Source organism: Protomyces lactucae-debilis (genome assembly GCF_002105105.1).
Source record: "Protomyces lactucae-debilis strain 12-1054 chromosome Unknown BCR37scaffold_4, whole genome shotgun sequence".
NCBI classification, from domain to species: domain Eukaryota; kingdom Fungi; phylum Ascomycota; class Taphrinomycetes; order Taphrinales; family Protomycetaceae; genus Protomyces; species Protomyces lactucae-debilis.
The window spans coordinates 381,913-409,895 of record NW_024467996.1 but is presented as its reverse complement, the minus strand read 5'-3'; the positions used below and the strand labels follow the sequence as shown (position 1 = coordinate 409,895).

The 27,983-nt window shown below is 51.3% G+C and overlaps 16 protein-coding genes across 16 annotated transcripts; 8 read left to right on the top strand and 8 right to left on the bottom strand.

Moving 5' to 3' along the window:
• Positions 1–18: 18 nt before the first annotated feature.
• Positions 19–1,514, bottom strand: BCR37DRAFT_402075 (uncharacterized protein; the record flags this gene model as incomplete). Its single annotated transcript, XM_040871888.1, has 3 exons — positions 19–104; positions 470–571; positions 593–1,514. 3 exons carry the CDS (start codon positions 1,512–1,514, stop codon positions 19–21), a joined length of 1,110 nt encoding a protein of 369 aa, XP_040727098.1.
• Positions 1,515–1,925: 411 nt separating this feature from the next.
• BCR37DRAFT_244332 (ZPR1 zinc-finger domain-containing protein) lies at positions 1,926–3,501 on the bottom strand. The gene has a single exon (XM_040866579.1). The coding sequence runs from the start codon at positions 3,423–3,425 to the stop codon at positions 2,013–2,015; it is 1,413 nt and encodes a 470-aa protein (XP_040727097.1). The 5' UTR covers positions 3,426–3,501; the 3' UTR covers positions 1,926–2,012.
• A 125-nt stretch (positions 3,502–3,626) lies between these two features.
• On the top strand, positions 3,627–4,586 carry BCR37DRAFT_332770 (nuclear pore complex subunit; the record flags this gene model as incomplete). The annotated part of the gene is made up of 1 exon (XM_040867075.1): positions 3,627–4,586. A coding segment is annotated over one exon (960 nt), but the record flags the coding sequence as incomplete, so codon positions are not given.
• Positions 4,587–4,681: 95 nt separating this feature from the next.
• On the bottom strand, positions 4,682–6,160 carry BCR37DRAFT_402072 (lariat debranching enzyme, C-terminal domain-containing protein; the record flags this gene model as incomplete). Its single annotated transcript, XM_040871887.1, has 2 exons — positions 4,682–4,800; positions 4,840–6,160. 2 exons carry the CDS (start codon positions 6,158–6,160, stop codon positions 4,682–4,684), a joined length of 1,440 nt encoding a protein of 479 aa, XP_040727095.1.
• Positions 6,161–6,273: 113 nt separating this feature from the next.
• BCR37DRAFT_391381 (uncharacterized protein) lies at positions 6,274–6,681 on the bottom strand (the record flags this gene model as incomplete). Its single annotated transcript, XM_040871004.1, has 2 exons — positions 6,274–6,575; positions 6,624–6,681. The coding sequence occupies 2 exons, from the start codon at positions 6,679–6,681 to the stop codon at positions 6,274–6,276; spliced, it is 360 nt and encodes a 119-aa protein (XP_040727094.1).
• Positions 6,682–6,861: 180 nt separating this feature from the next.
• Positions 6,862–7,641, top strand: BCR37DRAFT_402071 (chorismate mutase; the record flags this gene model as incomplete). The annotated part of the gene is made up of 1 exon (XM_040871886.1): positions 6,862–7,641. The coding sequence occupies one exon, from the start codon at positions 6,862–6,864 to the stop codon at positions 7,639–7,641; it is 780 nt and encodes a 259-aa protein (XP_040727093.1).
• Positions 7,642–8,949: 1,308 nt separating this feature from the next.
• BCR37DRAFT_243557 (mitochondrial outer membrane translocase complex, subunit Tom20 domain-containing protein) lies at positions 8,950–9,978 on the bottom strand. Its single transcript, XM_040866572.1, has 2 exons — positions 9,465–9,978; positions 8,950–9,421 (listed from the first exon to the last, which is right to left on the bottom strand). Exons 1-2 carry the CDS (start codon positions 9,873–9,875, stop codon positions 9,341–9,343), a joined length of 492 nt encoding a protein of 163 aa, XP_040727092.1. The 5' UTR covers positions 9,876–9,978; the 3' UTR covers positions 8,950–9,340.
• BCR37DRAFT_244013 (Cullin repeat-like-containing domain protein) lies at positions 9,979–12,335 on the top strand. The gene has a single exon (XM_040866574.1). The coding sequence runs from the start codon at positions 10,082–10,084 to the stop codon at positions 12,083–12,085; it is 2,004 nt and encodes a 667-aa protein (XP_040727091.1). The 5' UTR covers positions 9,979–10,081; the 3' UTR covers positions 12,086–12,335.
• BCR37DRAFT_391377 (uncharacterized protein) lies at positions 12,205–16,776 on the bottom strand (the record flags this gene model as incomplete). The annotated part of the gene is made up of 2 exons (XM_040871003.1): positions 12,205–14,033; positions 14,337–16,776. The coding sequence occupies 2 exons, from the start codon at positions 16,774–16,776 to the stop codon at positions 12,205–12,207; spliced, it is 4,269 nt and encodes a 1,422-aa protein (XP_040727090.1).
• On the top strand, positions 16,565–19,024 carry BCR37DRAFT_377294 (FAS1 domain-containing protein). The gene has a single exon (XM_040868781.1). The coding sequence runs from the start codon at positions 17,030–17,032 to the stop codon at positions 18,578–18,580; it is 1,551 nt and encodes a 516-aa protein (XP_040727089.1). The 5' UTR covers positions 16,565–17,029; the 3' UTR covers positions 18,581–19,024.
• Positions 19,025–19,171: 147 nt separating this feature from the next.
• On the bottom strand, positions 19,172–20,272 carry BCR37DRAFT_341310 (uncharacterized protein; the record flags this gene model as incomplete). The annotated part of the gene is made up of 1 exon (XM_040867392.1): positions 19,172–20,272. A coding segment is annotated over one exon (1,101 nt), but the record flags the coding sequence as incomplete, so codon positions are not given.
• Positions 20,273–20,460: 188 nt separating this feature from the next.
• BCR37DRAFT_344445 (Clathrin/coatomer adaptor, adaptin-like protein) lies at positions 20,461–22,365 on the top strand (the record flags this gene model as incomplete). Its single annotated transcript, XM_040867563.1, has 2 exons — positions 20,461–22,060; positions 22,238–22,365. Coding segments are annotated over 2 exons (1,728 nt in total), but the record flags the coding sequence as incomplete, so codon positions are not given.
• A 538-nt stretch (positions 22,366–22,903) lies between these two features.
• BCR37DRAFT_243720 (3-hydroxyacyl-CoA dehydrogenase) lies at positions 22,904–24,231 on the top strand. The gene is made up of 2 exons (XM_040866573.1): positions 22,904–24,033; positions 24,133–24,231. Exon 1 carries the CDS (start codon positions 23,038–23,040, stop codon positions 23,959–23,961), a length of 924 nt encoding a protein of 307 aa, XP_040727086.1. The 5' UTR covers positions 22,904–23,037; the 3' UTR covers positions 23,962–24,033; positions 24,133–24,231.
• On the bottom strand, positions 23,822–24,681 carry BCR37DRAFT_407576 (serine/threonine protein kinase; the record flags this gene model as incomplete). The annotated part of the gene is made up of 1 exon (XM_040872121.1): positions 23,822–24,681. One exon carries the CDS (start codon positions 24,679–24,681, stop codon positions 23,974–23,976), a length of 708 nt encoding a protein of 235 aa, XP_040727085.1. The 3' UTR covers positions 23,822–23,973.
• Positions 24,625–26,744, top strand: BCR37DRAFT_377292 (uncharacterized protein). Its single transcript, XM_040868780.1, has one exon. It carries the CDS (start codon positions 24,799–24,801, stop codon positions 26,566–26,568), a length of 1,770 nt encoding a protein of 589 aa, XP_040727084.1. The 5' UTR covers positions 24,625–24,798; the 3' UTR covers positions 26,569–26,744.
• Positions 26,745–27,052: 308 nt separating this feature from the next.
• BCR37DRAFT_391370 (P-loop containing nucleoside triphosphate hydrolase protein) lies at positions 27,053–27,828 on the top strand (the record flags this gene model as incomplete). The annotated part of the gene is made up of 2 exons (XM_040871002.1): positions 27,053–27,266; positions 27,314–27,828. 2 exons carry the CDS (start codon positions 27,053–27,055, stop codon positions 27,826–27,828), a joined length of 729 nt encoding a protein of 242 aa, XP_040727083.1.
• Between the last annotated feature and the right edge of the window lie 155 nt (positions 27,829–27,983).

Here is a 27,983-nt window from a genome sequence, read left to right as displayed (position 1 = left end):
TGTCTGATTTGAGATCGCCTAGCAGTGGCGCGTACTCGGCTGCTCCCTCGACATCGCTTTCAGCGCGCTCTGCAAAAGCATGGGCCATACTTGGCGACACGTCTCTAGAGCAAGAGAGCTCACGGGCCCTGGCCTGGAGGACACCCTTTGCGGGGCTTGTCTGCTTCTGCTAGGCGTGGTGGAGCAAATGAACCATTCTGTTGGCGCCAAACAAAAAATAAAGCGCGACGACAGGAGGCAGCGACGAGATACTTGTGGGAAGAAAGAATTAGAGCTATGAGATGCCCCTATGGAGATGAAGAAGTATAATGCTTGGATGTCATTAAGCCGTCGCGAGAGAATTCTCATCATTTGCCACAGATAAAACACTTGCTGTGCTCTTCCCCTGGAAGCTTGGTGTCGTCCTTTTGGCGAATATACTCGGTGGGCATCATACCGGGTGATCCTGCATGCTTGTCTGGATTCATACCCTTGGGATTCTTTGCAATGAAACGCCATGTATCATCGCAGATATCCTGCAACGTGAATTTTGTCTTGAAGCCAAGCTCTCTTTCTGCAAGATCCACTTTCGCTGTCAAGTTGAGGACATCACCTGCACGTCGTGGAGCAATCTGGACATTAATTTTGTGTCCAACAGCCCTGCTGAAGGAATCAACCACCTCAAGCACAGTCGAGCCATGGCCTGTGCCAATATTCCAAGCGCGCCACCCTCGTTGTCCTTGCTGTATTTTTTCACAAGCCTTGAGATGTGCGACAGCGAGATCACCCACATGTATATAGTCGCGAATTGGCGTTCCATCCTTTGTATCATAGTCATCACCAAACACACTCAGAAACGGGCGCCTTCCCACGGCGACTTGCGCAGCATATGGCAGGAGATTATTGGGTACTCCCAATGGATCTTCTCCCAACAGCCCCGACGGATGCGCACCACCTGGATTGAAGTATCGCAACAACGCCGCACTCCACTCTGGATTCGCGGCACAGTGATCTTGAATGACCATTTCTGTCGCCATTTTGGATCGTCCATATGGGTTGGTTGGACCAGCAGGACAATCTTCTGGGATGGGAATCATATCTGGGAAACGTGTAGCGTCCCCGTAGACTGTCGCGGAACTTGAAAAGACAATACTCTTGACGCCATTATCGCTCATTGCACGCAACAATGTGATGGTGCCTCCGATATTGACGCGGTAGTATTCTAACGGGATGACTGCAGACTCGCCAACGGCCTTGAGTGCTGCAAAATGAATGACACTGTCAATTTTGTGCTGCTGAAAGACATAATGCAGCGCCGTGTAGTCTGTGATGTCTACTTGGTGAAACGCAGGGCGTTTGCCTGAAATGGCTTCAATGCGATTGATGGACTCGAGTGAGCTGTTGGCGAAGTTGTCAATAACGACCACCTTCTTGCCGGCATTCAGTAGTTCCACCACCGTGTGAGAGCCAATGTAACCCGCGCCGCCCGTCACTAGGATCGTATCGCTTGTACCGTTCGCTGATGATGTACTCATTGTGGGAGGCTGCATAGACTGGGAAGAGAAGCGCTGAAAAGACTGGAACTAAGGAGCAGCAGAAGTCGTTTGACCTTGACAAACAATGAGCGGAAATGCCGTAAGATGCGATGCTTTGTTCCAAACAGGTATCAGGTCACAAGATTGATGTCCGGTGGAGAGCTGCGCGCGCTGGTTCCTTCTGCAGCGTGCCGCAATGTCGCAAGACGATGAAAGAGTGGATGCTAGTCGCTGTTTGCTCCCACGTAGCTGCTAGGAGAGCAGTGCAAGCCAATCTAGCGCAAGCGTTGGAAGCGACTACTCGCTGCCTGCCTTAATCAGCACTCGCAAGGGCCCCGGGAGAGCGCAGTGCCTATGGTGTCTGGTGTCGAGAGTGTTTCCCCTCGTTGTCCCGCCTTTCCAGCCACAGTTGCCGCAAATATCCAAACGAGCAGCATCAAGACTACTTTGACTACCTTCACTCCCATATGTATGCTTCATCATCCACTATAGATACTGTCAAGCAGCAGGAGCACCTTCGGGATACGCAGGTTCCTCGCCTCCTTCCACAACACGGTCTCGCTGTTGTGCCAGCAATTCCTCCTGGTGATCTGCTTCATATCCACTCGTCCGAATATCATTCAGACCATAGTCCTCATTCTGCTCTTCTGTCCGCTCATACGTCTCGACCGTCATCTGTGGGTTCGGTTCAGGCGCATATGGGTTCTGCAGGTAAGAAGCCGCCAGTGGATCATCCAAAATCAGCGTAAAGGGCAGTTTACCCTCTCGCGCCATAGTCAGCTTCTTCAAGAACCCTTCCCACCGTGTTCGTTCATCCGACGTCCGCGAGTCACTACCAGCAGAGTAGACGCGGCCATAGAGTTCATCATAGACTTGTGCCAATAATCCCTCAATCGTTGTGAAACGACCACCGAGTGTTCCTGGATGCAAATCAAGCGACAGCTCTGGACATGACATGGCGCAACTCTCACTCTTGAGGATATCAAGGGCCAAGTCATCCGCATCTTCCACTTGAAAGGTGATTTTACGACCTTCATTCGGAATGGCACCACCTGTCTTGACTTCATTCGATTTGTAGCCACAGCCATCACAGGCTGTAGACATGATGACCACCTCTTTGAAGTGTGGGATATCCACAAGCTTCATGTGAGTATCGCATGGACGCGCACACGAAGGGCATGACGCAGGGAAGGTATGGACTTCATCTGGATGAATGTCATCCACATCAGGCGCTTCAGGATTTCCCAAACCTAGCTTTGCATTTTGTGCAGGTGAGCGCAGATAGTCGACCCTGTTCCATGTATGTTGCGCATCTGACTGCTTTGGCTCAATCCATGAGTTGCCCGCAATATCATCCACAATGACTGTAAAAGGCAGCGCTTTACCTTCGAGCATGGCTCGTCCTTTCTCCAAGAACGCAGAGATCTTTTCATATGCTTCCGGCTGCTCTGTTTTGCGTACGTCCTGGCCAACGGCAAGATCTTCGAGGACATTGCCAAGCAGGCCTTCGACTGTTGTCAGTTGACCGCGTTGTGCTGGAATCTCAACATCAAGTTCAACAAAGCGACAAACGCATGACTCTGACTTGACGACTTGGCGGTCCATGTCCTCCTTGTTCATCACCCGAAGTGAATATCGCGATCCACGCTCCTGGATCTGTCCTGCCGCTTGGATCTCGCTGTTTTTGAAGTGACAATGCGGGCACTCAAAGGACATCAAGATGACTTCTTTGAAGAAGGGAATGACAGTGAGCAGCAGCTTTGTCATGCCATTCTCGTGGCAATTCATGCACATGGACTCAATTTCGTCCACGACCTTATTTTCGTCATAGTCGCCTGATTCTGCCTGGTCGCCGATAGTTGCAAATACTTGAGGTGCAGTGACGACTTGTTCCTGAGGCTCTGCCATCATGTACTAGCAGAGAATGCAGAGTGAGTATTACAGTGAACTAAGTGAAGGCTTCGTCATTTCTGCTTCTCGAATTTCTTTTTCGCCTTTGAGACAACGAAGAAGAGAAAGTAAACAAGGCGACAAGACATCAACAAGGCAAAGGACACCGACAACCTGAAGCTATAGACCCAGAGACGACTTATGACTGCCCTACGCTCACTTCAGGGCCCATCAGATAGTATTAGCTCCCTCGAGTTCTCACCAGACTCATCCACCGTCCTCCTCTCTAGCAGCTGGGATGGCCATCTACGCGTCTACGATACAGCTGCCTCCAGCGCATCAGACCAGCCACTCGAGCCCTACGTCGATATTCACCTCCGTGCACCCATCCTAGACGCGTGCTTTATCGATGGCAACCACGCAATCGCTGCATCCCTCGATGGATCCGTCAAATTACTCAACCTTGGACGCGGCAACAAGCAACCCCTCCTCCATCTCTACACCCGTCACACGCAAGCCGTCTCCTCGTGCTGTTTCAGTAAGCAGCACATGCTTTTATTGACGGGGAGTTGGGATAAGACCCTTCATATTCGCGATATTCACGCATTGACGGACGATTCAAAACCAGCACTCATCCTCACATTGCCTGAAAAGTGCTTCAAGTTGTCATGCTCCAATGATGTCCTCGTCGTGGCAATGGCAAACCGTGCGGTTCATTTATATCAGCTTGCAGAGTTGCGAGCAGCAATGGAACAGCAAATGCCAAGTAGCCAAGTGCCACCCATGCAGCGGCGTGAAAGCTCCCTCAAGTTCATGACGCGCACGGTCCAGTGCACACCGGATAATACAGGCTTCGTCAGTACCTCGATTGAAGGCCGTGTCGCAGTTGAGTTCTTCGATGCGGCAGAGGAGATACAAGCGCGTAAATACGCATTCAAATGTCATCGACAGAAGGAAGTCATTCAAGGCGCTGAGCTTGATGAAAAGGAGGATGTCGTCTATCCAGTCAATGCTGTTGCCTTTCACCCAAAGCATGGGTCATTCGCAACAGGTGGCGGTGATGGTGTTGTGGCCATGTGGGATATTAAAGCGAAACGACGCGTCAAGCTATTTGGCAGTATCGGAAAGAGCGTCAGCTGCTTGGCTTTCAGTGCTGATGCAAAGACCCTGGCCATGGGAACCAATGCAGAAGGAACAGGAAAGTCACTTCCTGTTCAGCAGGAAGGTTGTATCTACTTGCGAACACTCGGCGAACAAGACGGTAAGTCCAAAGCTGCTCACTGAGCTACTTTGCGAGCTGGCCGAGGTTCCCACCCTGAACCTACTTTCACAAAAGGATTCGGAATTTCGAGCATCTCAACAAACTTGCTAGTCTGTGGATTGTTGTACACATGCACTACTGTTAGTTGCGGTTCGCGACCCTGCACGCGCATACCTTTTGTTCGTTTTGCGCTCGACAGATCTTCCGCCGGAGCAGTCCGTTCAAAGTTGTGTGGGATAGTCAGATCAAGGTGCTTGGCATCCAGCCATCGTCTCGCTTCGGCAATCTCTGCCTGCAGCTGGACAGGGTCCGGTAATTCACATTGATACGCACCCGTGGAGAAGTATGGCGCCATCGCTCGTGTGGTCGCAAGCCATGTTGGGTCATAGCAAAGGTCATCGCTGCTCTCCTCTGTCGTTTCGATACTGATATACTCGAGGTACTGGCGACGAGGCAAGCACTTGTCCAATGCAAGAAATTGCGTCGAGTCTGGCTTGCTGCTTGGCGTCTCGTTCAGCTTGTAGCGCTGTAGAACTTGCTTCTTGTACTCTTCCAAGGATTGGATTGCCCGTGATGGCTTGCTTTCAGCAGCCACCTCGTCATCACTCAGTTCCAATTGTATCTCATTTGGATCCTTGGCCTCTGAGACATCCTCTTCGTCGTCGTCGTCAAAATCCACTGTTATCTCGTCCGGATTCGCTACCAACTCCCTGCCTGTGCTCGACACAGGCGGGGTCGCTTCTCGCGAACGCTTCTTACTCTCTCCATGCACGACCTCTGCTTGGAATCGTACATGCAAATGTGCCGAGAACCAATATCTCGGCTTGATACCCGCCAGGAGTGTTTCGTTCGCTGGACTGCCCAGATCATTACGCGCAACTTCTGCTTTGAAGAACGGTTTCTTCTTGAGCAAGGCTGCCGTATCGCCATGCTGCTCGATTCCCCTTGGCCAGTCATGGCTGAGAAAGATGTCAATCCCAGGTTGTGCTTGATGTGCTGCTAGCAATCGTTGTACCTCGAATTGACGAACATGGTAAACACTGCGAAGTGACGAAGACGTATACGGCGGACACTCGTTGTAGCCGCGTATGTAATGCTCTTTCTGCCATATTCCAGAGATACCAGCAATACGAAGTCCCTTGTAGCGAACGATACCAGCACTACCTAGGTAGTAAATGTTAGGCGCTACCCAGCCGCCATGGTAGAGTTCCTGCATGTATGCACTCGATTCGTGATTGCCACCAACAAACAGTGTCAGAACAGGCGCTTTCGCCTTGCCACTATAGTACTGGTGGAAGTTACCGAGGCGTTTGTACTTGTCTGGAACAGACATACATGAGAGGTCTGCGTGATTCCTGACGGCTTGAAAGTCACCACCGATGATGAGAAGGTCGATAGGAGCTGCTTGAGCTGATCGCTCGGCAATGGAGCGGTAAATTTGATGCAGCTCGCCATGACAGCAGCCGAGTACAGCGATATTGAGAGCTCGGGGCATCAGATAAGAACTATCGATGCTGTAGCATGAAAGGTGTGGTGGGCTAAGGTTTAAAGAACGACTCGCTATGCACGCTCTGAACTGATCTATCGACAATTTGACAAGGATGAACACTACTGCCCCTGACAACCTCCGCTCCTTCCAGCCGCTGCTTCCTTTGACTTGGCCTTCTTGATGCTTTCATTGTCGCCCAGCTCGATGTCCTTGTGGATTCTCAGCTTGTACGTCTCTGAACCTTCCTCAGCCGCTGCTGCATCTGCTTTCCGCTTTCCCTGCACAACGTTCGTCCGCAGGATCTTCGCAACCTCCTTAGCATGCTCTAGCTTGATGGCCTGTTCATCAGGCGACATGGATCGCGCGGAGTCGAAGTTTTTGCGGATCTCTTGTCGCGCTGCAGTCAAGATAGGCGCATCACCTGGACTTGGTTAGAGCCGATGCTTTGGATGATGAGTAGTCTGCGCACCCTTGAAGGCTATCTGAGCTGATCTGATGAGATTCCTGTACGCCTGTATGCCAGACATTGCACGGTATGCGACGTTTGTGGTCATTAGTTCTACAGTTTAGACTTTTGCAATTGACACGCGCACGCTCCTGACACTTCGCAACCCAACACGACTGCCCAACATCCAACAGTAGCTCTCCATCCCCAGCCCATCTATAAAGGAGTGTGAAGCAGGAACCAATCCATGGGACTGATCAGTATGGATTTGCTCGCGGAGAAACCGCTCAACTTGGCCAATATTCGCTATGCCCTCATCCGGCAAGAAGATACAATCATCTTCAAGCTCATTGAACGTGCTCAGTTTCCTCAAAACGGTACTATCTATAAACCAGGTGCTATTCCTATTAAGGACTTTGATGGCTCCTTCTTGGACTTTGTGCTGGAAAAGTCTGAGCAAGCTCATGCCCTCGTCCGCCGCTACCAATCGCCTGATGAGTATGCCTTCTCCTCCAATCTACCGGAACCCATCATCCCACCACTCCAGTACCCTTCACTCATCAAGGCAGATGGAGTGAGCGTCAACCACAAAATCAAGGAATTCTACCTAGAAAAAATCGTGCCAAAGCTGTGTGAAAGCAATGTAGGCGGTGACCAGGGCGAGCGATTGGAAAACTATGGCTCAGCAGCCGTGTGCGACGTCGAGTGTCTTCAGGCCTTGTCACGTCGTATCCACTTTGGTAAATTTGTTGCTGAAGTCAAATTCCTGGCGGAGCGGGAAAAGTACACAAAGATGATTCAGGAGAAGGATATTGAGGGCTTGACCAAGGGTATCACCAATGCTGCAGTTGAACAGCAGGTCCTTGCACGACTCGAAAAGAAGGCCCGTAATTATGGCCGGGATCCCGCAGATTTGGATAGCGCGGAAGCCCCTGGCAAGGTCGATGTCGAGACGGTCGTGCGGATGTACGAGAACTTTGTCATTCCACTCACAAAAGAAGTAGAGATTGAGTATCTCCTGCGAAGGCTCGAGCTAGACTAGACTATAGCAAGCTTTTGATCCTATTTTCCTCGACTTGACGCTGCATACAGCACACAAATCTAGGCAAAAAGAATAAAAGGAGCACCCCCAGAGGGATGCATCGTCACTGCGCTACTTTCGCAGCAGCAATGAACCAAGAGCCAAGATGACTCGAAAAAAGATCCAAGAATTTGAGGGCATTGCAGCTGCGTTTGGTTCAACAAAGCAACAAGGGAATCTGAATGACTTGATCAGACGAGCCAAGGCATCTGACTCCTCCAGAAGGGGAGGGTCCATCACAAGTACCCAGACCTCTTGCCACTTTGTTGAATGTCAAACAAGCAATACTGAGGGACCATCCAAATCGCTGGTCCTGGTGCGATCGTATGTGATGAGGTATAGCAGACCGCGTGGTCATTTTCGTTTGGCCCGGCAGATATGAGTAACCAAGCAAGAATTCCCAACACATAGATGGGCCGGAAGCAGACGACGCATGTCCAAAAAAAGACCGCCTTCCTGTTCACTCGCATACCTGCCCTTCCAACAAGCATGACGCCCACGCTGGGAAGCAATCCAACGAAGAGACACCATCTCGAAGAAGGGACATGGAGCGGAGAAGCCTAAGCCTTGGGTTTGTTTGAGGTGGCCTCCCCCAGCATCATCAAACGATGAAAGAACCCCTGCTGATGCGAGAACAAAAGCAGGCCTGGAGGGTGGGCCTATCGTCTGTCGTCTCAAGGAAGAGATCCGCGACTGAAAGCACACAATACATAGTGCCAAGGGAAAAGCCACTGACTTTGCAGTGACTTCTGCCTGGAACGTCATTGAAGCCCAGTGCAGACGTGAGGGGTATCCAAGGAAGACTTGAGATGACTGGACGCCGCGCTTGCAATTCAGACTTCCTTTCCGAGAGTTCAGCGGGTCGACTGGGGAAAGCATCTTGCACGTTGCGGATAGCTCGCTGTCTAGTAGCAGACCCGACAACACCCATTGTTGCCAAGCGCGGCTAGATTTCCGACGAGATTGCTAGGGCGCAGTACAAGAAGCTTCGTATGTAGTACCAACAAAGGTCCGCAACTCCTGGGAAGTCTGAGCCATCGACATACAAGAGTAGCATCCTCGAAAGCTTTGCTTTTGAGCCGAGATGAAGCCTCGCGCCAGCACATCTCTTCAAGACAACTGCAGTACTTAGGGTTAAGCTTGGAGCATACCTGTACTACTTCCCGTGCGTCCAATTGTCTATAATGACTGGAGAGGGAAGATACATAGCGGTACACTCCGTACTGAAAGCGCGCTATAGTGGTGGTGAGAAGTCAAAAGCGCGACGCGCTGCAGAATTTGTGGTTCGCGACGATCAGAGTCTTGATTGAGTTGATTCAGGCACGAGGACGTTTTCACACTCAAGGAGGCATTCACGTACAGCATCCTCAGCTGCCTCTGGATATCCAGTCTCAGCTCAAGAAGTCGCCGGCGACTATCAGGTCGGCCACACTGAGAGACCTTCCACGAGCAAGTGACACATGACAATTTTCAGACTCAATGCTGTTCATCTCTACATGGACATTCATCCTTTGAGTCCCGGCGGACTGGGAAGCTGCATGTCAGATTTGCTCACTGCTCATCAACCACAGCGAATCCATCGGTCAGTGAAAGGGGATGCACAATGAGCTGAACTGCGTTTATATCCAATAGCGGGTCTGTGGTCACGATGGCGCCTATCTTATTCGACCTTTTCATTGAGAGACTCCTCACGCTCTTCATCGTCAAGCTTGACGAGCTTGAGCACCACTTCAAAGACGTGCTGCGACTAATTAGCAAATGATCAAACCAAAAGGGAAGCATACCGGTGGGATCGTTTGAGCGTAAATCCTGGTGAGCTCCTCAGGCTGGGGATACATTTTGAGTGCCCTGTAGAAGCATATAGCAGCGTCATATTTGCTTGACTCGCCCAACGCATAGAGCTGCTCTCCGCGAGCCACTTCCTGCATGAAGGCCTGCTCCTTCTCCTCTGGCGAAGATGGCAGAGGCTCATCCATTGCCTGCCTATGAGCCCTCTTGAGGGTCTCTTCCTCTCCCACCTGGGCCTCGCGCGCTTTCTCCTTCTCGAGGGATGACACACGCTTCTGCTCTCGCCGAATGGCTTTACGGAATGTCGGGTCGTTGCGGCGCCTGTAGTCGAAGTAGGCGGCGTATGCTACAACACCCACGGCGACTGTCGTCACACCTGCAAGGATGGTGGTCCTATTGACTTCCATGGCTCGTAGATGGCAGATAGGATAGAGCGGTGTCTTGGCTTGTGCTTTAAAATCTTCAAACTCGGGTGGTCGTTGCAGTCATTCAGTGTCGGCTACACCCAGACTCAACCGAATCATCACAAGCGACCCTCTGAGTCTCTATCTCGTTCTCTGGTTCTGCTATTCACAAGCAATTTGCTACTGTAGGAACGCTACAAGCTCAAGTCATGTCCTCTAACGGACTGCCGTCGCTACGCAAGAAGAAGAGCTCAAAAGATGCGCCGCGTCGCAAGTCTCTGTTTGATGGAGGGCCTCCAGAAGTTGGCTCCAAAGAGAAGAACAGAGTGCAAGACAGAATCAAGCGTAGACTCTCTACAAAGATCTCTCATCCAATCAACCTGATGCCTAGTCAGCCGCTCCCATCGAACGCTATGCAGAATATCACCAACCACAGAACGCCCATCATCCCGCAAGAGGCGCGGCAACAGCATCAACAACGGCAGCAGGAGAAGCTAGAAGCTCGAGCAGCTGGGCAGTCTCGCTCGCGCCCGGCCTTTGACCCAAAGGTGTTTCGCGATCCCAATTTTAATGCTGATGCATATGTCAAGCAGATGCTGGCAAGCGCTTCGCCGGAAGAGTTGGATGGCTTCTATCGCAATTTGCGTGACAATGGGGAAGCAGTCAATGACGAGATGCAGAAGAACGTCTTCAATAACTACAAGGACTTTATCATTATTAGCAAGGAGATTGGCACAATTCAAGCAGACATGGCTAGCCTACGAGACTTGCTCGGCGAATTACAAACCGTCACAACGACACTAACAGAAGACGCTGAAGCAGCCATAACCTCTGCCGATCAACAACAAGGCCCAAGTAATGGCGCTTCGCCGGCCGTGCAAGGCACTTCTCGACGAGGTCAGCGCAATTCCATTGTTGACTTTCACCAGCTCAACAAGTATCACCTCCAAGCACTTTGGCAGCAGATAGAAGGCTCTCAAAAGTTTCTACCAGCGGACGAGGGTCGTCGAGTTGTGCGCGAGTCAGGCGCTTGGGCAGAACTGAATGCTGCCACGTGGAGGCCAAAAGGGAAGGTCCACCTGGTCTTGTTGAATGATCACTTGCTTGTCGCTGCAAAAAGGCCCAAGCCAAGTGGATCAGGCCATCGTCTTATTGCTGAACAATGCTTCCCCCTTCAGGAGATACGGCTGAGCGGCTTCGATGAAGAAGGCATGGAGGATGCCATCTCAGTACGCATGTCTGGCAGTCGCGAAAAGTTTGCATTCCGTGCCAATACAGTGGAGGAAAAGGCCGTGATGCTAAAGGCCGCCAAGCATGAGCTAGGAGAACTACAAGCGTCAATGCGAGAACGAGGAGAACAAATGGCACAGCAAGGCGACGCACAAGCAATCGACGTGACACGCGCGACGCAAATCAAGCGGCTATCACGACGCCTATCCAAACAAGGGCTTGGTGTGGACAGCCCACAGGTGGATGCTGAAGTTGATCTGGAAGTTGTACGGGAACGTATTGATGAACTCGATCAGTGCATTGCGCACCGTCAATTCAAACAAGCCGTGCGTTCAATCGGCCGAGGTCGCCAGCTTGTACAAGAATCTGGACCCCAAGATCTCGCCGCTCAACTAACGGCTCTCCAGTTGGATGAACGCGCCGAGCGCCTGTCTCGCTTGCTTGCTGCAGAGTTGGCTGCAGAAGCACACAAGCCACATTCAGTCGTTCGACTTGCCCGATTCCTAGTTGCGATGGGCGCGAGTTCGACGGCGAGAAAGGCATACTTGGATGCGCGCGCAGCCACTATCCGGCAACGCAGCAGGCAAGTCAGTTTTGACGCCGATCTGCCTATTTATCTGTCAGACGTGGCAACTGTCACGTTTCATCTGATCAAGCAGTCAGCGTATGCGTACCTGCATGCTTTTACCAGCATTGTCCTACCGACTGGCCAAAATAGCTCCATGGGCTTATTGGGGACCAACAAGGACCTCTTCAACTCTATAGAGAGTGCTAGTGCCACTTCAGCGTTCGTTGCTTGGTCGGCAAACCAGGTTGAATTATTTGCCAAGCTTTTCAATGCACAGACGTGGGGTCTTGAACCAGACTCGGAGACGTATCGTGCGTGCCTTGAAGCAGTATCTCGCCAGATGGCAGTCTTGAGAGATGTAGGCATGGATTTGCACTGTGCGGCGCAACGTTCACTAGGTATGAGCACAGCATGAATATAGGCGAACAGCAATTTAGAATCCCGCAAGAGCAAGCGCCAACTGCTACACACTTTCGATCAATGAAACACACTATGCAAAAACAAGAATGAATGACACGGTGGGGCCAAAGTGGTTTATTTGACTCCAAGAATAGGTTGCTCGAGATCTTGTCCACCACTCTGTCGACGCCGGTGGTCTTCATCGATATGATGCACGATGCCGGTATCATCATGATGCAACGTGATGCTGTTGAAATTACCAAAGGGATCAAAGTCAATCAAGCCTTTTGGCGTTTGTGCACCCATCGGCACACCTGCAGCAGTCGTTGTAATAGCGGTTGCATTGCAAATATCAATGCTCATGCTTTCCTTCATAGCGCGGAAATTGGTTGCCTCGATACCCTTGCCAGGTTGTGGTATAATGGGTGGTTTAGTATGGCGAAGCAATGCCCATTGGATATTGCGGAAGAAGGGCTGTGTCTTGATTTCAGATGCACCGGCTTTGGAGCCCAGTCGCTTATGCTCGTCTTTGATGAGGAGCCGCTTGACTGCGTTTTTGCAGTTCGAAGAGACTTGGTGGCCCAGGGGTGACTCTGGGAAAGGAACGTCGTTCTTGAGAATTTTGGCAAATGTCATATTGCGGTTCTTACCTTTGAATGGCGTTGTGCTGAACAGCATTTCATAGAGCAAGATGCCAAGTGTCCACCAATCCACTGCACTAGTGTGGCCGTTTCCGTTGATGACTTCAGGTGCAATGTACTCTTCAGTCCCGACAAACGAATTTGTCCTGAATCCTCCAACACAAGATCTGGTATCGACAGCTGGCAATGAATGAATGGTAGTACCCTTTGCAGAAACAATCATGCCAGGCGCACCTTGCGCTGTCGATTGTTTGGAGAGATCAAAGTCTGACAACATGATGTGCCCAGTATGATGCAGGAGGATGTTCTCTGGCTTCAAGTCGCGATAGATGAAGCCCATCAGATGCAGGTATTCCAGGGCGGCCGTCACCTCTGCAGCATAGAATTTGGCATCCTCTTCTTTCAAGCACTTGCCAGGCCTGCTTTGCAGAGCCCGGAAAAACTCGCCGCCCATGCAGTACTCCATACACAGATACAGGTTCTCGTCACTCTGAAAGGAATGATGCAGCGTGACAATGAATGGGTGATTGGAGGTTGCCAGAATTTCCTGCTCGGCCAAGGCACGCTTGATCTTATTGCGCTTGATCATTTCTGATTTGCTCAGGACCTTCATTGCAAACAAACGAGATGTCTTCTTTTCACGAACAAGATAGACTTTTCCAACATCGCCCTTGCCGAGCAACTTGAGCTTGTCGAATGAGTCAGGGCCGACTTCAACAGCGCGGCTGCGCATAGAATGACTGCTGTGCGTGCGTCTGAATGTCTTTTTCGCATTCAATCGCGATGAACCATCATCAAGCGCTGCATCGCTTGTCTCTCCGGTGGGAGGTGTCAGCTGTCCGACGTCGCCATCAATCGATGCTGTTAAGGGAACAGATCCGAATGTCACGGCAGACCCATTCGTCGTTGGCCGCAAGGCATCATCCGCTGTCAATAAACCCGACGTACTTTTACCATCTCCTTGAAGCGCCGCAGTCAGTAAGCTCTTGGTATCCGGCGCAGAGGCAATGCGACGTAACTTGCCATCCTGACCTCGTAACCCCTCGTCAAGCGGCAAACCCAGCGCTGGCGTCGCCCTTCCCGACTGTGTCTCCAAAGCGCCCATTTCATCATGTGAGCCAGCCGTCTTGCTCAAACCGGCATGTCCACCATGTGAGCTTGGCTTCGGGCTTGAGACGCTCCGGTCTCGATTACGATCACGTATATTGAGTTTGAACAAATTCCTGAGACGTTGTGGGAAATGCTGTTGTGGTTTCTTTGCATCATCGAGACTCGCGTTGGTGCTGGCGGAGCGCACGCGGTTTGATCGGAAGAGGGAGGAGCCTGTTGTGTGGGATGGTTGCGCGTCAGTCATTTGAAGTTGGCTGGGCGTCCGTGTTGGCTAGGACACGGCGCTGATGAGGATTGTGACTGGATAGCGTCGAGCAAGAAGGGGTCGAGTTGAGTGGTCTAGATTAGCAGTGTCTGTTGTTGTAGCTTGCAAGGAAGGCAGGTGATGGCCGTTGTGTGTCTCGTCAGTGATGCGTGAGCTGCCAGTCAAGTTCCGGCCGCAGCCTGACAAATTCAAGAAACAAAACTCAGGGACGACGAAACCCATTGAGCCTCATTCTACTGATAGCTACGGACTCTCTGCTTCACGAGCACGCTTGTTAGCAGCAGCCTGCTCTAATAAACGCTCCACAGCCGTCTCTTGCAACGCTCCCACAGCCAAACGCGCATGACTCCGCATTGCTGCCATGCACACCTCCGTCATCCGTATAAACTCATCTATATTCGCTTCCCTCACTTTCCCTAAATCCTTCAATAGCGTAAACACCTGATCCTGCGATGAACACGCAAGCAACGCCTTCTCATTGATGCGCAAGATGGTGATGGCCACGGCGAATAGAAATGCGTGGCCTTCGAGGAAAAGAATATCGAAACAGCGAAATAATAGCTCAGCAGGCAGGCAGTCTGTGAAGATGCTCAGAAACCAGCCAAATGTGATAGCCTCCAAGTCAATGGAGAGGGTCGCCAAGTGCTTGTGCAATTTATGGCACAGCTCCTTGACGAAATGCTTGAGCACCATCTGATCCGCACGACTCGTCAACAGGTCTGGCGTGAAATACCGAGGTGGCAATATCTTCTCCACGATGCAGCAGAGAACAAAGAAGGCATCTTCCTCTGTCGGATGTGTGAGCAGAAGTGTTGCAGCGATGGCATTCATGCCTTGGCAATAACCAACCTCAGGGTTATGCCGAGAAAAGGCCAAGAGCACGCGACGCAGTTTCTCAACGCCCGGGCCTTTGCCATTGAAGAAGACGTTACTTGGCATGGTCCGATGCACATCCATATCAATTTGCTGAACACAAATGAGATCTGTATCGCGACCATTCGAAAGCAAGTCCTGGTAGTACATGGGCTCTTTGAGCATGTAAGCACCGGTGCACTCGCCCCATATTTTGGGACGCAAGCTCATCGGCACACCATTGTAAATGAGGGTCAACAGCTCCCGGCGCCGCTCTTTGGCCATCTTACTATTGGACAAGCCAGCGAGACCGATGAGCTCGTCTTCCAGAAAGTCACCTTCCTCATAGAGACCTTTACCGGCCTTACTTCTATCTTCACGAGTCTTAGCAAAGAAATGTTCCCAAGCCTCTTCCTTGGATTTGTCGGCACCATAGAGATCGAGTCGAGAGAGCATGTAAAGACGCGCTTGAGAATTGTCGTTCTGGTGAAAGACAGCATCGGGCTTGTTGAGAGTCGTTTCCGGTGTGAGCGGTTTCGGTGACTGCACGATATTGGTCAAGTTGAGCAGATTCTTGTGGCTGCTCGAGGTTGTCATGGAAGCAGCTTCGTCCGCTTTCGCGTCGATTGAGTCTTTCGTCGCTGGTGCATCAAGTGGCATCGACTCGCTGGACCGACTGCCTGGCTTTGCAACCATTGAAACAGGGCTGATAGGCACGTCCACATTGTCTACATCTACCAAGGAAAACTCTGGTAGCTGCAAATCAATCGGTCGCGCAGGTGTTTGATCATCGCTGATATTTAGAAACGCCTCACTGACTTGCCGTCGCTTTGACCGTTCATCGAAGAGCTTGAAGCCAAACCTATCCGTCAAGATGCTGCCAGGGATATGTCCATCATTCCATGCCGGGAACATGGTCGGTGGTTGATCAGCCTCAGGGATGAACGTCTTGAGTTCTAGGTGCTGCTTCACGACACCAGCGAGCGGAATTGCAGCCACGGTATTGGGCATGACAGAATGCGCCGTTTCTCGGAGGCCGGAAGGAAGCCAATCCTGTGTTTTGATGCCAGTGACAGATTGTTTTCTGCGCTCATGAGGGTGCGAGTCTAATGGTTTTTTGAGCACTGCGTTGCTGACAGGGCTATCCGCTGCTCCCGTAGGTGTCTCTACCGGATGCTCAGACAATTCTGCTGCAGGCAAAGCGGGCGTTGCAGGCTGTATCTCTTCCGGTGTTGATGTGCCGCGACTTGTGATGGCGTCTTGTATCCGATCATCCAAGGTATCTATTGTGCTGAAAATACTCTTGCGAGACATGAGACTCTCGCGTGATGAACGTCGCTGCAAAGGCGCTGCAAGCCGACGTTCCACATCAGACCGCGAGACACCAGCATCGAACAACATCTGCTTGAGCCTCTTCTCCCTTTCCTCAGCAACGCGACGCACTTCTGTGATTTGCGCATCGCGAAACGCCAAGTCTGTCGCCATTTGTCGGAGGAGTGGAATGGCACCCGTTGCACAAATCAGGCGTTCCAGTGAATCATCCGTCTGGAGATGAACGTTGCCTGGAACATGGCGATACTCATCATCGCCAAAAAGCGACGCGCGTGTCTCCCTTGAATGATGCGATGACGCGCCGACACCGGTAGAAGGCGGTTGGAGAGGAACATGTCGCACTTGATCACTGATGAATGGCGCGCTGTGGGCGGAGGCAGGACTCGGTTTACGCTTGGCATGTGCACGTCGTTGCGCCTCTGCCTGATCGCTGGATGCTGGACGCGACGATGCGCCAAAGAAGCGGTAACGCGACGAGGAGCGTGTGTGGGCTATCTTGTCTGGCATTGTCTTTCTTTTTGGTGCATGGAGGGCACTGGTCTATACTGTGATGCTCATGCCACGCTCTGTCTCTTTTCTCCCCTCTAGGCCCTTGGCTGTCCTGGACAGAGTGCTGGACCACTGCTGGTCTTTTGTGCTCTTGGTCGTCTGATGTCAGTGCACGTGAAACAAGCAACGAGGACGCCAAGACTCAAGCCCCCAGTCAGGCCTTTACGTACACAAGGACCCAAGACTACACAGTAGGTCGGACTAGGCGAACATGAAGCTCACTACTGCATTCCTCCTTGGAACAGCTTCCGCCTTCCTCGTCCGCACAAAGTTGGATGAAAAGGCCAGCAAATTGACAGAGACCGCGCAGGCATTTGTCGAAGATGCCGAGTCAATTGTTTTTAAGCACACCCAGAATGCCAAGGATGCCGTGGACGAAGCTCTCCAGATGTCTGGGGGGCATTCTGCTGGAGATTGGTTCAAGTCTCTGAAGGGGAGTAAGGCGGGTCGCGCTTGGTTTGACAAGCGAACGCGTGGGGATGAGATCCGATCAGGGCCGTGTGGTAGGATGCGCAAGGCATTGGACCAAGAGCATCCTCGTCCGCCGCCTCCTCTTCATGGTCCAGGTGGGCCTGAAGAGCACCCTCATCCACCTCCTCCTCATCACGGCCCACACGGACCGGATGGACCTGGCGAGGGCCCTCATCCACCACCTCCTCATCATGGTCCGCCTCACGGCCCTCCAGGAGAGCACCCTCATCCACCACCACCAGGCCACCATAACCCCCATGACCAGCGTGACAAGACACTCTACCAAATTTTGGAGGAGTCCAAGTACTTCACCATTCTGCACGATATTGTAAAGTCTGACAAGCATATTGTCGCAGAGCTGAACAAGACTGCTGCAAATTTGACCCTCTTCGCGCCCACCGATCGCGCCCTCGAGAAGTTTGAGAAGCACAAGCTTCCTGCAGAGTACCTGAAGAAGATCTTGCTCTACCACACTTTGCCGACTGTCGTTCCGGCAGGTGGCGTGCTACGGGCCAAGACACTTGAAACGCTCTACAAGGAAGACACCATCGGTCAACACCAGCGTCTTGCCGTCGACATCAACTTGCGTGGCATTACTTTGAACTACTACGCACGCATCATCTACGTTGACGTCTTTGCCAACAACGGTGTCCTCCATGCTGTTGACAACTTGCTCTTCCCACCTCCATCAATCCTCCAAATTGCAGAACTCGTACCAGCAGGATTCAGCACTTTCGTCAACGCTGCGTACAAGACAGGTGTAGTAGACACTCTGAACGAGACTGTTGGTGCCACAGTATTCGCTCCTTCCAACCGTGGTTTCGCAAAGCTTGGTCCTGGTATCAATGCCTACCTCTTCTCCGACCGTGGCAAGGCGACACTCACAAAGTTGCTCAAGTACCACGTGGTGCCCAACACGCTCTTCTACTCTGACCACGTTGTCCAAAATGACAAGGAAGAGGCAGACTCCATCAAGCGTGACGAAGCACGCAGCCGTGGTCTCGTGCAGCACTATGAATTCTCCACCCTTGTTGAGAATGAGAAAGTACTGGTGGACGTCGGTGAGTGGGGACGCTTCAAACGCATTGTCTTCAATGGGCGCATCATTGGCGTTTCAGATATTCCTGCCAAGAATGGTGTCTTGTCCAAAATTGATAATGTCATCTTGCCTTATAAGCGTGGCATGAATATGCAAGTCAGCGACATGTCTGTTGAGGAGTTTGAAGACTTGTTCAATGATGATGAGGATGAGGATATGCCGACTGTGGAAGATCTCAAGGATTTACTTTGAGATACAGCCTGCCAATGACTAGGGTTTGCGAACGCGTTGATCTATGATATTTATGCAGTGGTATAGTTGGAACAATTTGACGAATTGACTCATCAGTATTTGCTTGCAGATTAGCAGAGCTTCTCTGTAACTAGCTAGTATCAGAGTTTCGACCGTCTCATACGCCGACCCTCTGGTGAATTGCGATTGTCACGTTATGTAGAGGGGTAATTGACTGCACACTAATATCTGTGCTGTTTCACGTCTGTGGTCCCTGAATGCTGACCGACGGTGTTCAGGGCGAAAGCCATTGACTCATTGCCCTTTCGCCGCAAGGGCTTCGAGGTCCATGGCGGCACGCTCCTTCATCTCCAAAGGTATGAGCACAAAGTAAATGAACCACGCCATTCCCAAGACGAATGCCAATACAAGCGATCCAACAACTTTCCAAGAAAGCAGCGGTTTTGGTGGTGGTGCAGGCAGAGCAATCGTGGTTCGAAGTACATCTTCGAGGTCAGTGATGAATTGATCCTGGCTGAAGCGCTCCAGCACAACTTCTCGAGCTCGTTTGCCCATCTGTACTTCTGTAGTATCGGCTTGAAGCGCCTTGAACATGACTTCACTCCAAGCATCTGCATCTGCTGGCCTCAAGTAACCGGTGACTCCGTCTTGCACGGTCTCGAGGGGTCCACCGCTGTTCTGAGCTAGTACAAGGGTGGACGCAAGCATTGCTTCGAGTGGCACAATACCAAAGTGTTCGTTGGCAGGCGTATAAGCAAGCAGGGAAGCCTCTGCCAGCAATGCTGATTTCAGGGGCTTAGGAATGGAAAGCATGAATATGACATCGACGCCTTCTTTGGGCTGCGAAAGTGCGAGTGGAAGCGAATAGGGCGGATGAAGCGTCTTGTGCAATAGAGAGTGAGTACCACACAGCTTCTGCAGCTCGCTCAGTGTGGCGACGTTTTCTGCAACACGCGCATCGTGGCCTCCTGCAATGACCAATACTGCAGAAGGGCTACTCTTGCGACCCTTCAGTTTGGCGAAGGCTTTGATTGCTAGTCCGACGTCCTTCTTTCTCTCGAAACGATTGAGTGACAAAATGAATTTGAGTCCAGTCGTGTCCAACGCTTTCGTTTCCGCTTCATGATCACTGGAAACGCACGGATACAGTACCTGTGGCTTCTTGTCGATTCTCGGAAACGATTGCGCAAAAATGGAAGCAGTGTACTTGGAGTTGACCAAAATTGTGTCTGCTGCTCCTGTCGTTGCCCCTTCGATCAAATCAAATGGCATTCTGTATACTCTCTTGAGAAGACTCTGCCGACTTGACAGCAGTTTGTCAGGGAAATGACAGTAAAACACCACCTTCGCCTTGAGATTGTACTGCAAAAGTGGTATAGCAGCAGAGAGCTGATCAATGAAGATGACATCGAACTCATCCTCATCCATGATGAGCGTAAGCGCCAAGTGGATTTGACGCAGCATAGCACAGAGTATGGAGAAGCGTCCACCCAGATTAGCAGGAACCACTGTATCGCCCCTGACACGTACATCAAGCGTACCGTCACGAGCCTCCTCAAAACAGTGGTTGTAGTCCCTGTAGGAGGTGTAAACGGCAACCTTATGCCCTTTGTTCTGCAAGCCAAGTGCCGCATCGACAACAAGGCGCTCAGCACCGCCAATGCCGAGATCAGGATGAATAAAAGCGACCTTCATAGGTACCAGGAGAGCAGCAACTTAGTGGTTGTCTGGCGGCGAGGTCCTTGGCTGCTGTCAATTCGCGAGTCGCGCGCTCAGTAGAACCACAAAATACGACGTCAAGGGCTTCGACTTTCATCACAAAACCAGAAGTGCATTAGACTGCCCTAGGCATGAGTGCTGATGTGCTCAGCTCTCGTGCCATGCAATGGGCATCTAAGGTATCCGCTATAGCAGAACAGGCACGAGGCCTGACGCTTGAAGCCGCTCAATCGGTTGGCTCACGGTACACCACTACCGGCTCTGCAGACGACAGTCGCTCCTTTGACTTTGCCAAAGCGCTGGATGCGCGCAGTGATCGCGAAAAGATTGATGGGATGCAACGACTCTTGGTACTGTCAGCCCGCGGCGAGGACATGTCGGTGTGGTTTGCAAGTGTCGTTAAGAATGTCGCAAGCTCAAGCTTGGAGCTTCGGAAGCTGGTCTACCTGTACATCACTCGCTATGCAGAGTCACAGCCTGATCTAGCTCTACTGTCCATCAACACGATACAAAAGGCGCTCTCTGATCAGAATCAGCTTGTTCGTGCCTTGGCCCTGCGCGTAATGACCAGTATACGTGTTCCCTCCATAAGCGGGATCGCCCTGCTGGCCATTAAGCGTTGTCAAGCGGACTCTTCCTTCTATGTGCGAAAGACTGCTGCCATGGCTCTGGTCAAAACTTATGCATTGGATCCTACCCTCCAGAAACAATTGCTTGATATCCTCAAGATTCTCCTCGCCGACGATGATGCGGCCGTCTTTTGCTCAGCTGTGGAAGCGTATGAAGCGCTTGCAAGTGACAGGGTAGAGTTGCTCCATCCACATTACCGGCGAGCTTGTGGCATGCTTTCACAGATGGACGAGTTTGGACAGGTCAATGTGCTGAGAGTGCTTGTCCGCTACGCCAGAACCTGCTTTACATCGCCATCAGTCGAGGAGCCTCACAAGGATGAAGCAGACTTTTACAGCGAAGAAACGACACGCTCAGCCAGAGTAGAAGCAGATTTGGCACTCTTGCTAAGGTCAGTCGAAAATTTACTATACAGCAGCAGCTCTGCTGTCATCCTAGCTGCATCTCAAGCGATTCAACATCTCGGTGTGCCCGCAGATCTCAACAAGCTAGCAAGCCCGCTAGTTGCGCAACTCAGACAACCAGCTGAGATTCGGCAAATTGTGCTGGCCAATATCGCGGTATTGTGCCTCGATCACGCCACCATCTTCAGTCCTTTTGCGAAACACTTCCTTGTGTATCCTGGAGATGCGCAGGATGTATGGACTCTGAAGCTCGAGATTTTGACCCTCCTGATTACAGAGAGTAATGCAGCATTGGTGCTTGGCGAGCTCGAGCAGTACTCCAAAGACGAGACTAATGTACTACTCAGCTGTGCGGCGATACGGGCCATTGGTCAGTGTGCGCAGCGTCAACCGATGTTTGTGGCATCATGCGTCGACTTGCTCTTCTCTCATCTTCAATCTGCCAACAGTGCGCGCATCGCTGAAGCAGTCTTGTCATTGCGCTTGCTCATTCAATTGAATCCTACTGAGCATCTAGAGAGTACCAAGAAGCTGTTGCGCTCGCTTGATGACATTGTTGCGCCTGCGGCACGGGCGTGCATATTTTGGCTAGCAGCTGAACAGGCGACACTCCTTCCGCGAGTAGTTCCTGATGTCTTGCGAATTGGTGTCAAGCACTTTGCAAAAGAACACGAGTCTGTCCGGCTACAGATCGTGATCCTGGCTGTGAAATTGTACACACTTCATTGTCAATACTCACATGAAGAGGATGTTCAAGAAATGAATGAAGTACTGGCCGGTGCCGACGAAGCCGACAAGCAAGTTTTGGAGGCTGAAGTCGTGATTCAGGGTAACGGAGCGGTCTTGACTGATTCAGCTGAGACTGCTGAAGGCAGTGCTGCCATTGTGGACGGGCCAGCGCCAGCCCCCATCATGCCTATGGCTGACTCCCGCGTTCCTCAACTGTACGCACACCTCATGCACCTATGTCGATACGACACATCCTACGATTTGCGTGACCGCCTGAGGACATACAAAGTGCTCGCTAGCTCGCCCAACTGGGTTTTGACGCAGAAGCTGCTCTTTTCTAAAAAGCCTGTGCCTCAAGCAACAACAGTCTCTGCCAGCCGTTCAGAGTTTTTGCTCGGCTCGACTAGCATGATGGTTGCAAGATCACTCAACAATTACAGTCCCTTGCCTGATTGGGCGACGTGCGTACAAGGTGCTGAAGAGCGCAACGTCGTGATACAACCTCCTGCTGCGCGCAACCTCTCACAGCGTCCACTGGGTGGTGCGACCATCAGCGTGACTTCGTCCCGGTCAGCGAGTCCAGCGTTTGACAAGGGCAATGGCACTACAGCAACGAAGCCAAAGTCGAAGTTGACTGGTATCTCGTCGCTTGATGACTTTTATGCAACGTCAAGTGAGTCGAGCGAAGAAGTGACGGCCAGTGAGGAGGAGGAAGGGTCTGAGTCAGGTGAGTATGCCACGGATAGATCACAGGAGGCTTCAGAGTCGTCGGAGGAAGACAGCGAGGATGAGAATCTCTTGTCAGACAAGCACAGATAGCCGTGCTAGCAATAATGACACCTTGATCGCTCCTCTGCTTCTTCTCACATGCTTGCTGCCCATCTGAATTGCTTCCCCGGAATCGCCGACGGTCCACACGCCGGAAAGTCAATGGCAAAGCCTCGAGCGACTAAATCTACAGCTACATCTTGAAACATGTTGCGATCTAGCTCAAGCTCAATGCGTTGTGTTCGCTTATTCGCGACTTCTGCTCGTCTCTCGCGCGATGTCGCCCATGCAGGTGTACTCGGTGGAGGCCAGATGGGTCTCGGCATCGCCCTCGTCATTGCCGGTGTTGCCAAAACTCCTGTGACCTTGGTGGATGCGTCAGAAGCAGCTTTGTCAAAGGGGCAGAGTTTCATGGAGAAGCTACTGCAAAAGGACATTGGGAAGGGCAAAATCACCGAGGCTGATGCGGCCAAGACGCGCGAACGAGTCAAGTTTTCCACAGACGTTGAGCATGGCTTCAAGGATGTTGATTTCCTGGTCGAAGCGATTCCTGAGATTCCTTCGCTCAAGTTTGAGGTCTTCCGGCGGCTGGCAGAGTCCTTGCCAAAGCATGCGGTCCTTGCCACCAACACGAGTTCCATCAGCATCACAAAGATCGCACATGCAGCCAAAGGTGCAGAAGACCGTGTCATTGGCTTCCATCTCATGAACCCAGTCCCGGTCATGAAAGGCATTGAGGTGATTACTGGTCTGCAAACCTCAAATGAGACGCTCGAGACTGCTTTGGCATTTGGTGCCAAGATGGGCAAGCTTGCCTCTCGCAGTGTCGACTCTCCTGGTTTCCTCGCCAACAGACTGCTGATGCCTTACCTGAATGAGGCAATCGTTGCCCTCGAGACTGGTGTTGGCAAGGCAGAGGATATCGACAACATTATGAAGAATGGGTGCTCGATGCCCATGGGCCCTCTAGCACTCGCAGACTTTATCGGTCTCGATACTTGCTTGAGCATTATGCGAGTTCTCTACGGAGAGACTGGTGACAGCAAGTACAGACCGGCCATTTTGCTTGGTAAAATGGTCGATGCCGGATGGATGGGCAAAAAGAGCGGCAAGGGTTTCTACAATTACTAAAGCGTAGCCTCCTTAGCCAAGCATGCTCCTCTTCCTGCCACGCAACCTGACTTCTGCAAGTCGTTTGAGGACATCAACACTCTTGACTTGATGGGTGCTGTATGCTTCGAGCACGGCTGCAAAGAGAGACTCAGAGTTTGGGTGCGTGCTGTTGAAGGCCCGCTCGAGGACATATAGATCCACGGCCTTGTCCTCGATGTTAAGCGATGTCGCACCGAGTCCAAAGTCAATCATGACCACCTCACCTTGTAACATAGCAGCGACCTGGTCAATCTCTGCCCCAGCGGGCTGACGACACATGAGGTTACTTGTCGTCAAATCGCCATGAACCAGATTTTCGTTGTGTAAGCTAGCAATGGCGACGCCAATGCGGGCCATCATCGCCTTGAGCGCTTCCTCATGCTCATCCTTCGCCATCGTCGCTTGGATCACAAGATCGCGCACACTCAGACCCTCAACGAATTCCATCCATAGATCACTCGTTCGCTCGTTTGTATGGTAGAGTTCAGGCACAGCCATACCACGCTCCTTACACAGCGCCAAGATGCGCGCTTCCGACCTGATGCGATGCCGCGTGAGCCTTTTGTCAAGCGTGGGATGCCGCCATGTCTTTTTCGGCCTGTGCTTCCTGAGTGCAACTTTGTCGTTGTAGAGGGTCCTGTAGGCGAGAGCCTCTGCGCCTTGCTTGATGAGGATCTCCTCCTGTTGCGCTGACGCCATGGACGCTCTGTTGTGTGACTTGACAGAAGCCTTGGACTCGTTTAGAAAAAGGCGCGACCGTTTGAGATTTATTTCTCCTACGCGACACAAGCTGGCCCACGAACCATCTCTTCTGTCATGGATGCAGCCATGAACGCTGGCGAGAGAGAGTCTTTGCTCAATGCAGAGACACGCTCGTGCCCAGATGCTCACACAGTGACCCAAATTGCGCGCAAGATTCGCTACCTGATTCAAGAGCTGCTTCCAATTCAAGTCAAAGAGTCGCACATCACAAATCCAAAGTCGCGCATCGTTACTGAAGGCGTGCTCGACTTGTGTGAAAAGGCTGGAGAAGAGCTGCCTGGCTGTGTCGTATTTGCGACTCTGTTTTGTGCTCAGCACTTCAAGAGGCTTTGTGTGACGAACCTCCCGGATGCAGACGTCAATTCGCTCAGGCAAGTTGCTGCAGAAGTCATTGCCAAGCGTTTAATTGAACGCATCACGGATACTGATTTCTTACTTTCTGAAGCTCTCCTTCGACGTTACTCCATCTGCAAAGGTGGTGAAGATACTGTTCCCAAGAGTGCACTTGAAACTGCCGTGGACTTTCACTTCACCCGCGTTGTCGCTTGCAACAATGCCCAAATGGTAGTGGACTATCTTTGGAACGGCGCTTACCTGGTCAAGTATGACGAGGACGACTCGAGCAGAGTAGCACCGTACTCGGCAGGCACCTCTACCAACTTTTGGCGACACTTCCAAATCTCCCGAGTGACTGTGCCGCGCTACCAGCATCTCATCACCATGTTCTTCAATGTCTGCTTTCTTGCTCTGTACACGGCAACCATCAACACCGCAAACGATTCTGGTGAAATTGATGCAGCGGAGATCGCCATGTGGCTCTTTGTCCTTTCTTACCTACTTGAAGAACTGTCTCGCGCTTACAAAGTAGGTAAGGCCTATCTCAGTTTCTGGACGGCAACGAACTTGTTCCTGTACAGTGTCTTTACAGCTGCTTTGATCCTGCGTATCGTTGCCGTCAACCTGCATGACCATGATCAAAGGTCCCACCTCATCATCGTCAGCTACCGAACACTGTCTGCAGTGTCACCAATCATGTGGATGCGCTTCTTTGTCTTCTTTTCAAGCTGGAACCAGACTTGTGGTCTGTTGCTCATTTGTCTGCAAGCAATGCTTGTTGAAACGATTGCCTTTTCTTGGTTTGCTCTTGTTGTCATTATCGGCTTCCTGCAAGCCTTTCTGGGTTTCGACGAGGCTGATGGAACGGTCGATGCTCTTAAGAGTATTCTCCACACAATTGTCCAAGGAACACTTGGCAGTCCAGACTTTGACTTTTACAAGGGCTCCTTTGCCATCATTCTCTACTACATTTTCAGCTTCCTCATCGGTACCATCATGCTTGGCAGTATTCTGGTTGCTTTGTTCGCACAAGCCTACTCGAATGTTTATGAAAACAGTGTGGATGAATACTTGGCACTTCGCACGCAGAGACTTCTCGAGTTCATTCGTGCTCCCGATGAGAATGTGTTTTGCGCTCCATTGAACTTGATTGAGCTCTTCCTACTACCTTTCGAGCTTGTCTTTAGCCAACGATTCTACAACAGTCTCAGCAAGCGTGTCATGTTCTTGCTCTACTGGCCGTTCTTGGTGCTCATTGCTCTGTATGAGAGTCGTGTCCTGGCATACAGTAACATTGTCGCAGATCAAGGCGACTTCAATGATGACGATTGGGGAGATGAGATTGATGAGCAAACGGCAGATTGGCAAAAAGTTGTGGAAAAGGGTCTTCCTGCTGCAGAGTCGGATATGGAGATCTTGCTGGAGTTGAGGGATCAAATCAAGGAGCTGGAGGAGAAGCTTTCACAGCTGCAAGAGAGACGCGGTTGATGACAGCCGAGAAGTGAGCGCTGCAAGGTTTGGATTGCTTCGTCTGGATAGAAGCAAGACAGTGCATGCCAGTCAGAGTCATGAAACATTTTGATATATGCTTGCTTCATTGCTGTAGTCCTTATGGTCGATTGTATAGGCCGGAATGTGCTTTGCCTCATGAAATTTATCCTGGGACCCAAGTAACAGTGCTGCCCTGGCTAGAAGTGGAGACCTATGCTGCCCTTGCTGCCCATCAAACAGCTGATGAATCTGTTCGTGTTGAAGCCTGCTGCTGCCTTTGCTGCTTTTGAAAGTTCCCATCTGAAATCTTGCGCTGCTGCCAGTCAATCCGAGAGTGCAGTCTAGTGCTAATAGACACTACTATACACTACTGTATGTACATGCTCTGAATAACAAAGGTCTGTCTCAGTGTCCAGCTCTTCTCATCTCTAGCTCCAAATAAGCATAGGACTTGCTCTTCGAAGACGCTCTCATCGCACAGATGGAGACTGCTGTATACACCCTTGCTGAACGCTGCCAACGCCTCATTGCACAGCGCGAGAATGGCATGCTTCGACCGCGCATCTGCATTGCTTTGGCTGGTATCCCAGGTGCTGGCAAGACGACACTTGCACACAAGCTTGCAGACTTTATGAATGGACTTGAGCCAGATAAGGGTATTCGCAGCCATTACAAGACTGTCGTTGTCGGGATGGGTATGAACACTTTTAATTCTCCTCTGAATACAAGGCTCATAAAGCAGACGGATTTCATTTGTACAGGTCACAGCTTGATGGAGAAGGTACGCGTCGACGCGGTGCAACATTCACCTTTGATGCAGCTGGAGTCGTGGAGCTTGCTGAGCAACTCAAAGTCTCTACCTACAGGAATCTGCCAGACATCAAGTGTCCGTCGTTCGATCATGCAGTCAAGGATCCAGTACCTGATGGTATCATGATTGCCAGGCACGCTAATATTGTGATCTTGGAAGGTCTCTACCTGCTACTCAAAGATGAACCCTGGCAACGCATTTCTACACTCATGGACGAAACCTGGCTTGTGCAGTTCGATGTTGATACTGCAAGGCAGAGACTAGCAAGTCGGCACGTCGAAGCTGGTATTTGTTCGACCTTACAAGAAGGACTGGAGCGAGCGGATGACAATGATATTCCAAATGGCATGTATCTGCTAGAGAACAGCGTGCAGCCAACTGTCTGCATTGACGCCGAGACGTGGAGTGTTCGTGCTGAAGACGATGAGACGATGAGTGATGTCTGAAGCTACTGTCCCTTGCGAATGTGACTGCTGGATCATCCGTCGCGTGGTCAGTTGCAACGAAAGCGCGATATCGGAGAGAGCAACAGATACTCACAGAGGTAGACAGGGTCCACAACCGCGAGCATACCTTCTAGACACTCGTTATACCCTTACTA

Excerpts from the sequence above, each read along its gene's own strand:
- BCR37DRAFT_244332 (XM_040866579.1), bottom strand. The coding sequence starts at position 3,425 with ATGATGGCAGAGCCTCAGGAACAAGTCGTCACTGCACCTCAAGTATTT.
- BCR37DRAFT_377292 (XM_040868780.1), top strand. The coding sequence starts at position 24,799 with ATGGATGCAGCCATGAACGCTGGCGAGAGAGAGTCTTTGCTCAATGCA.
- BCR37DRAFT_243557 (XM_040866572.1), bottom strand. The coding sequence starts at position 9,875 with ATGGAAGTCAATAGGACCACCATCCTTGCAGGTGTGACGACAGTCGCC. Across the intron at positions 9,422-9,464 it reads ACGCTCAAACGATCCCACCG|CACGTCTTTGAAGTGGTGCT; the intron begins GTATGCTTCCCT and ends AATTAGTCGCAG.
- BCR37DRAFT_243720 (XM_040866573.1), top strand. The coding sequence starts at position 23,038 with ATGTTGCGATCTAGCTCAAGCTCAATGCGTTGTGTTCGCTTATTCGCG.
- BCR37DRAFT_377294 (XM_040868781.1), top strand. The coding sequence starts at position 17,030 with ATGAAGCTCACTACTGCATTCCTCCTTGGAACAGCTTCCGCCTTCCTC.
- BCR37DRAFT_244013 (XM_040866574.1), top strand. The coding sequence starts at position 10,082 with ATGTCCTCTAACGGACTGCCGTCGCTACGCAAGAAGAAGAGCTCAAAA.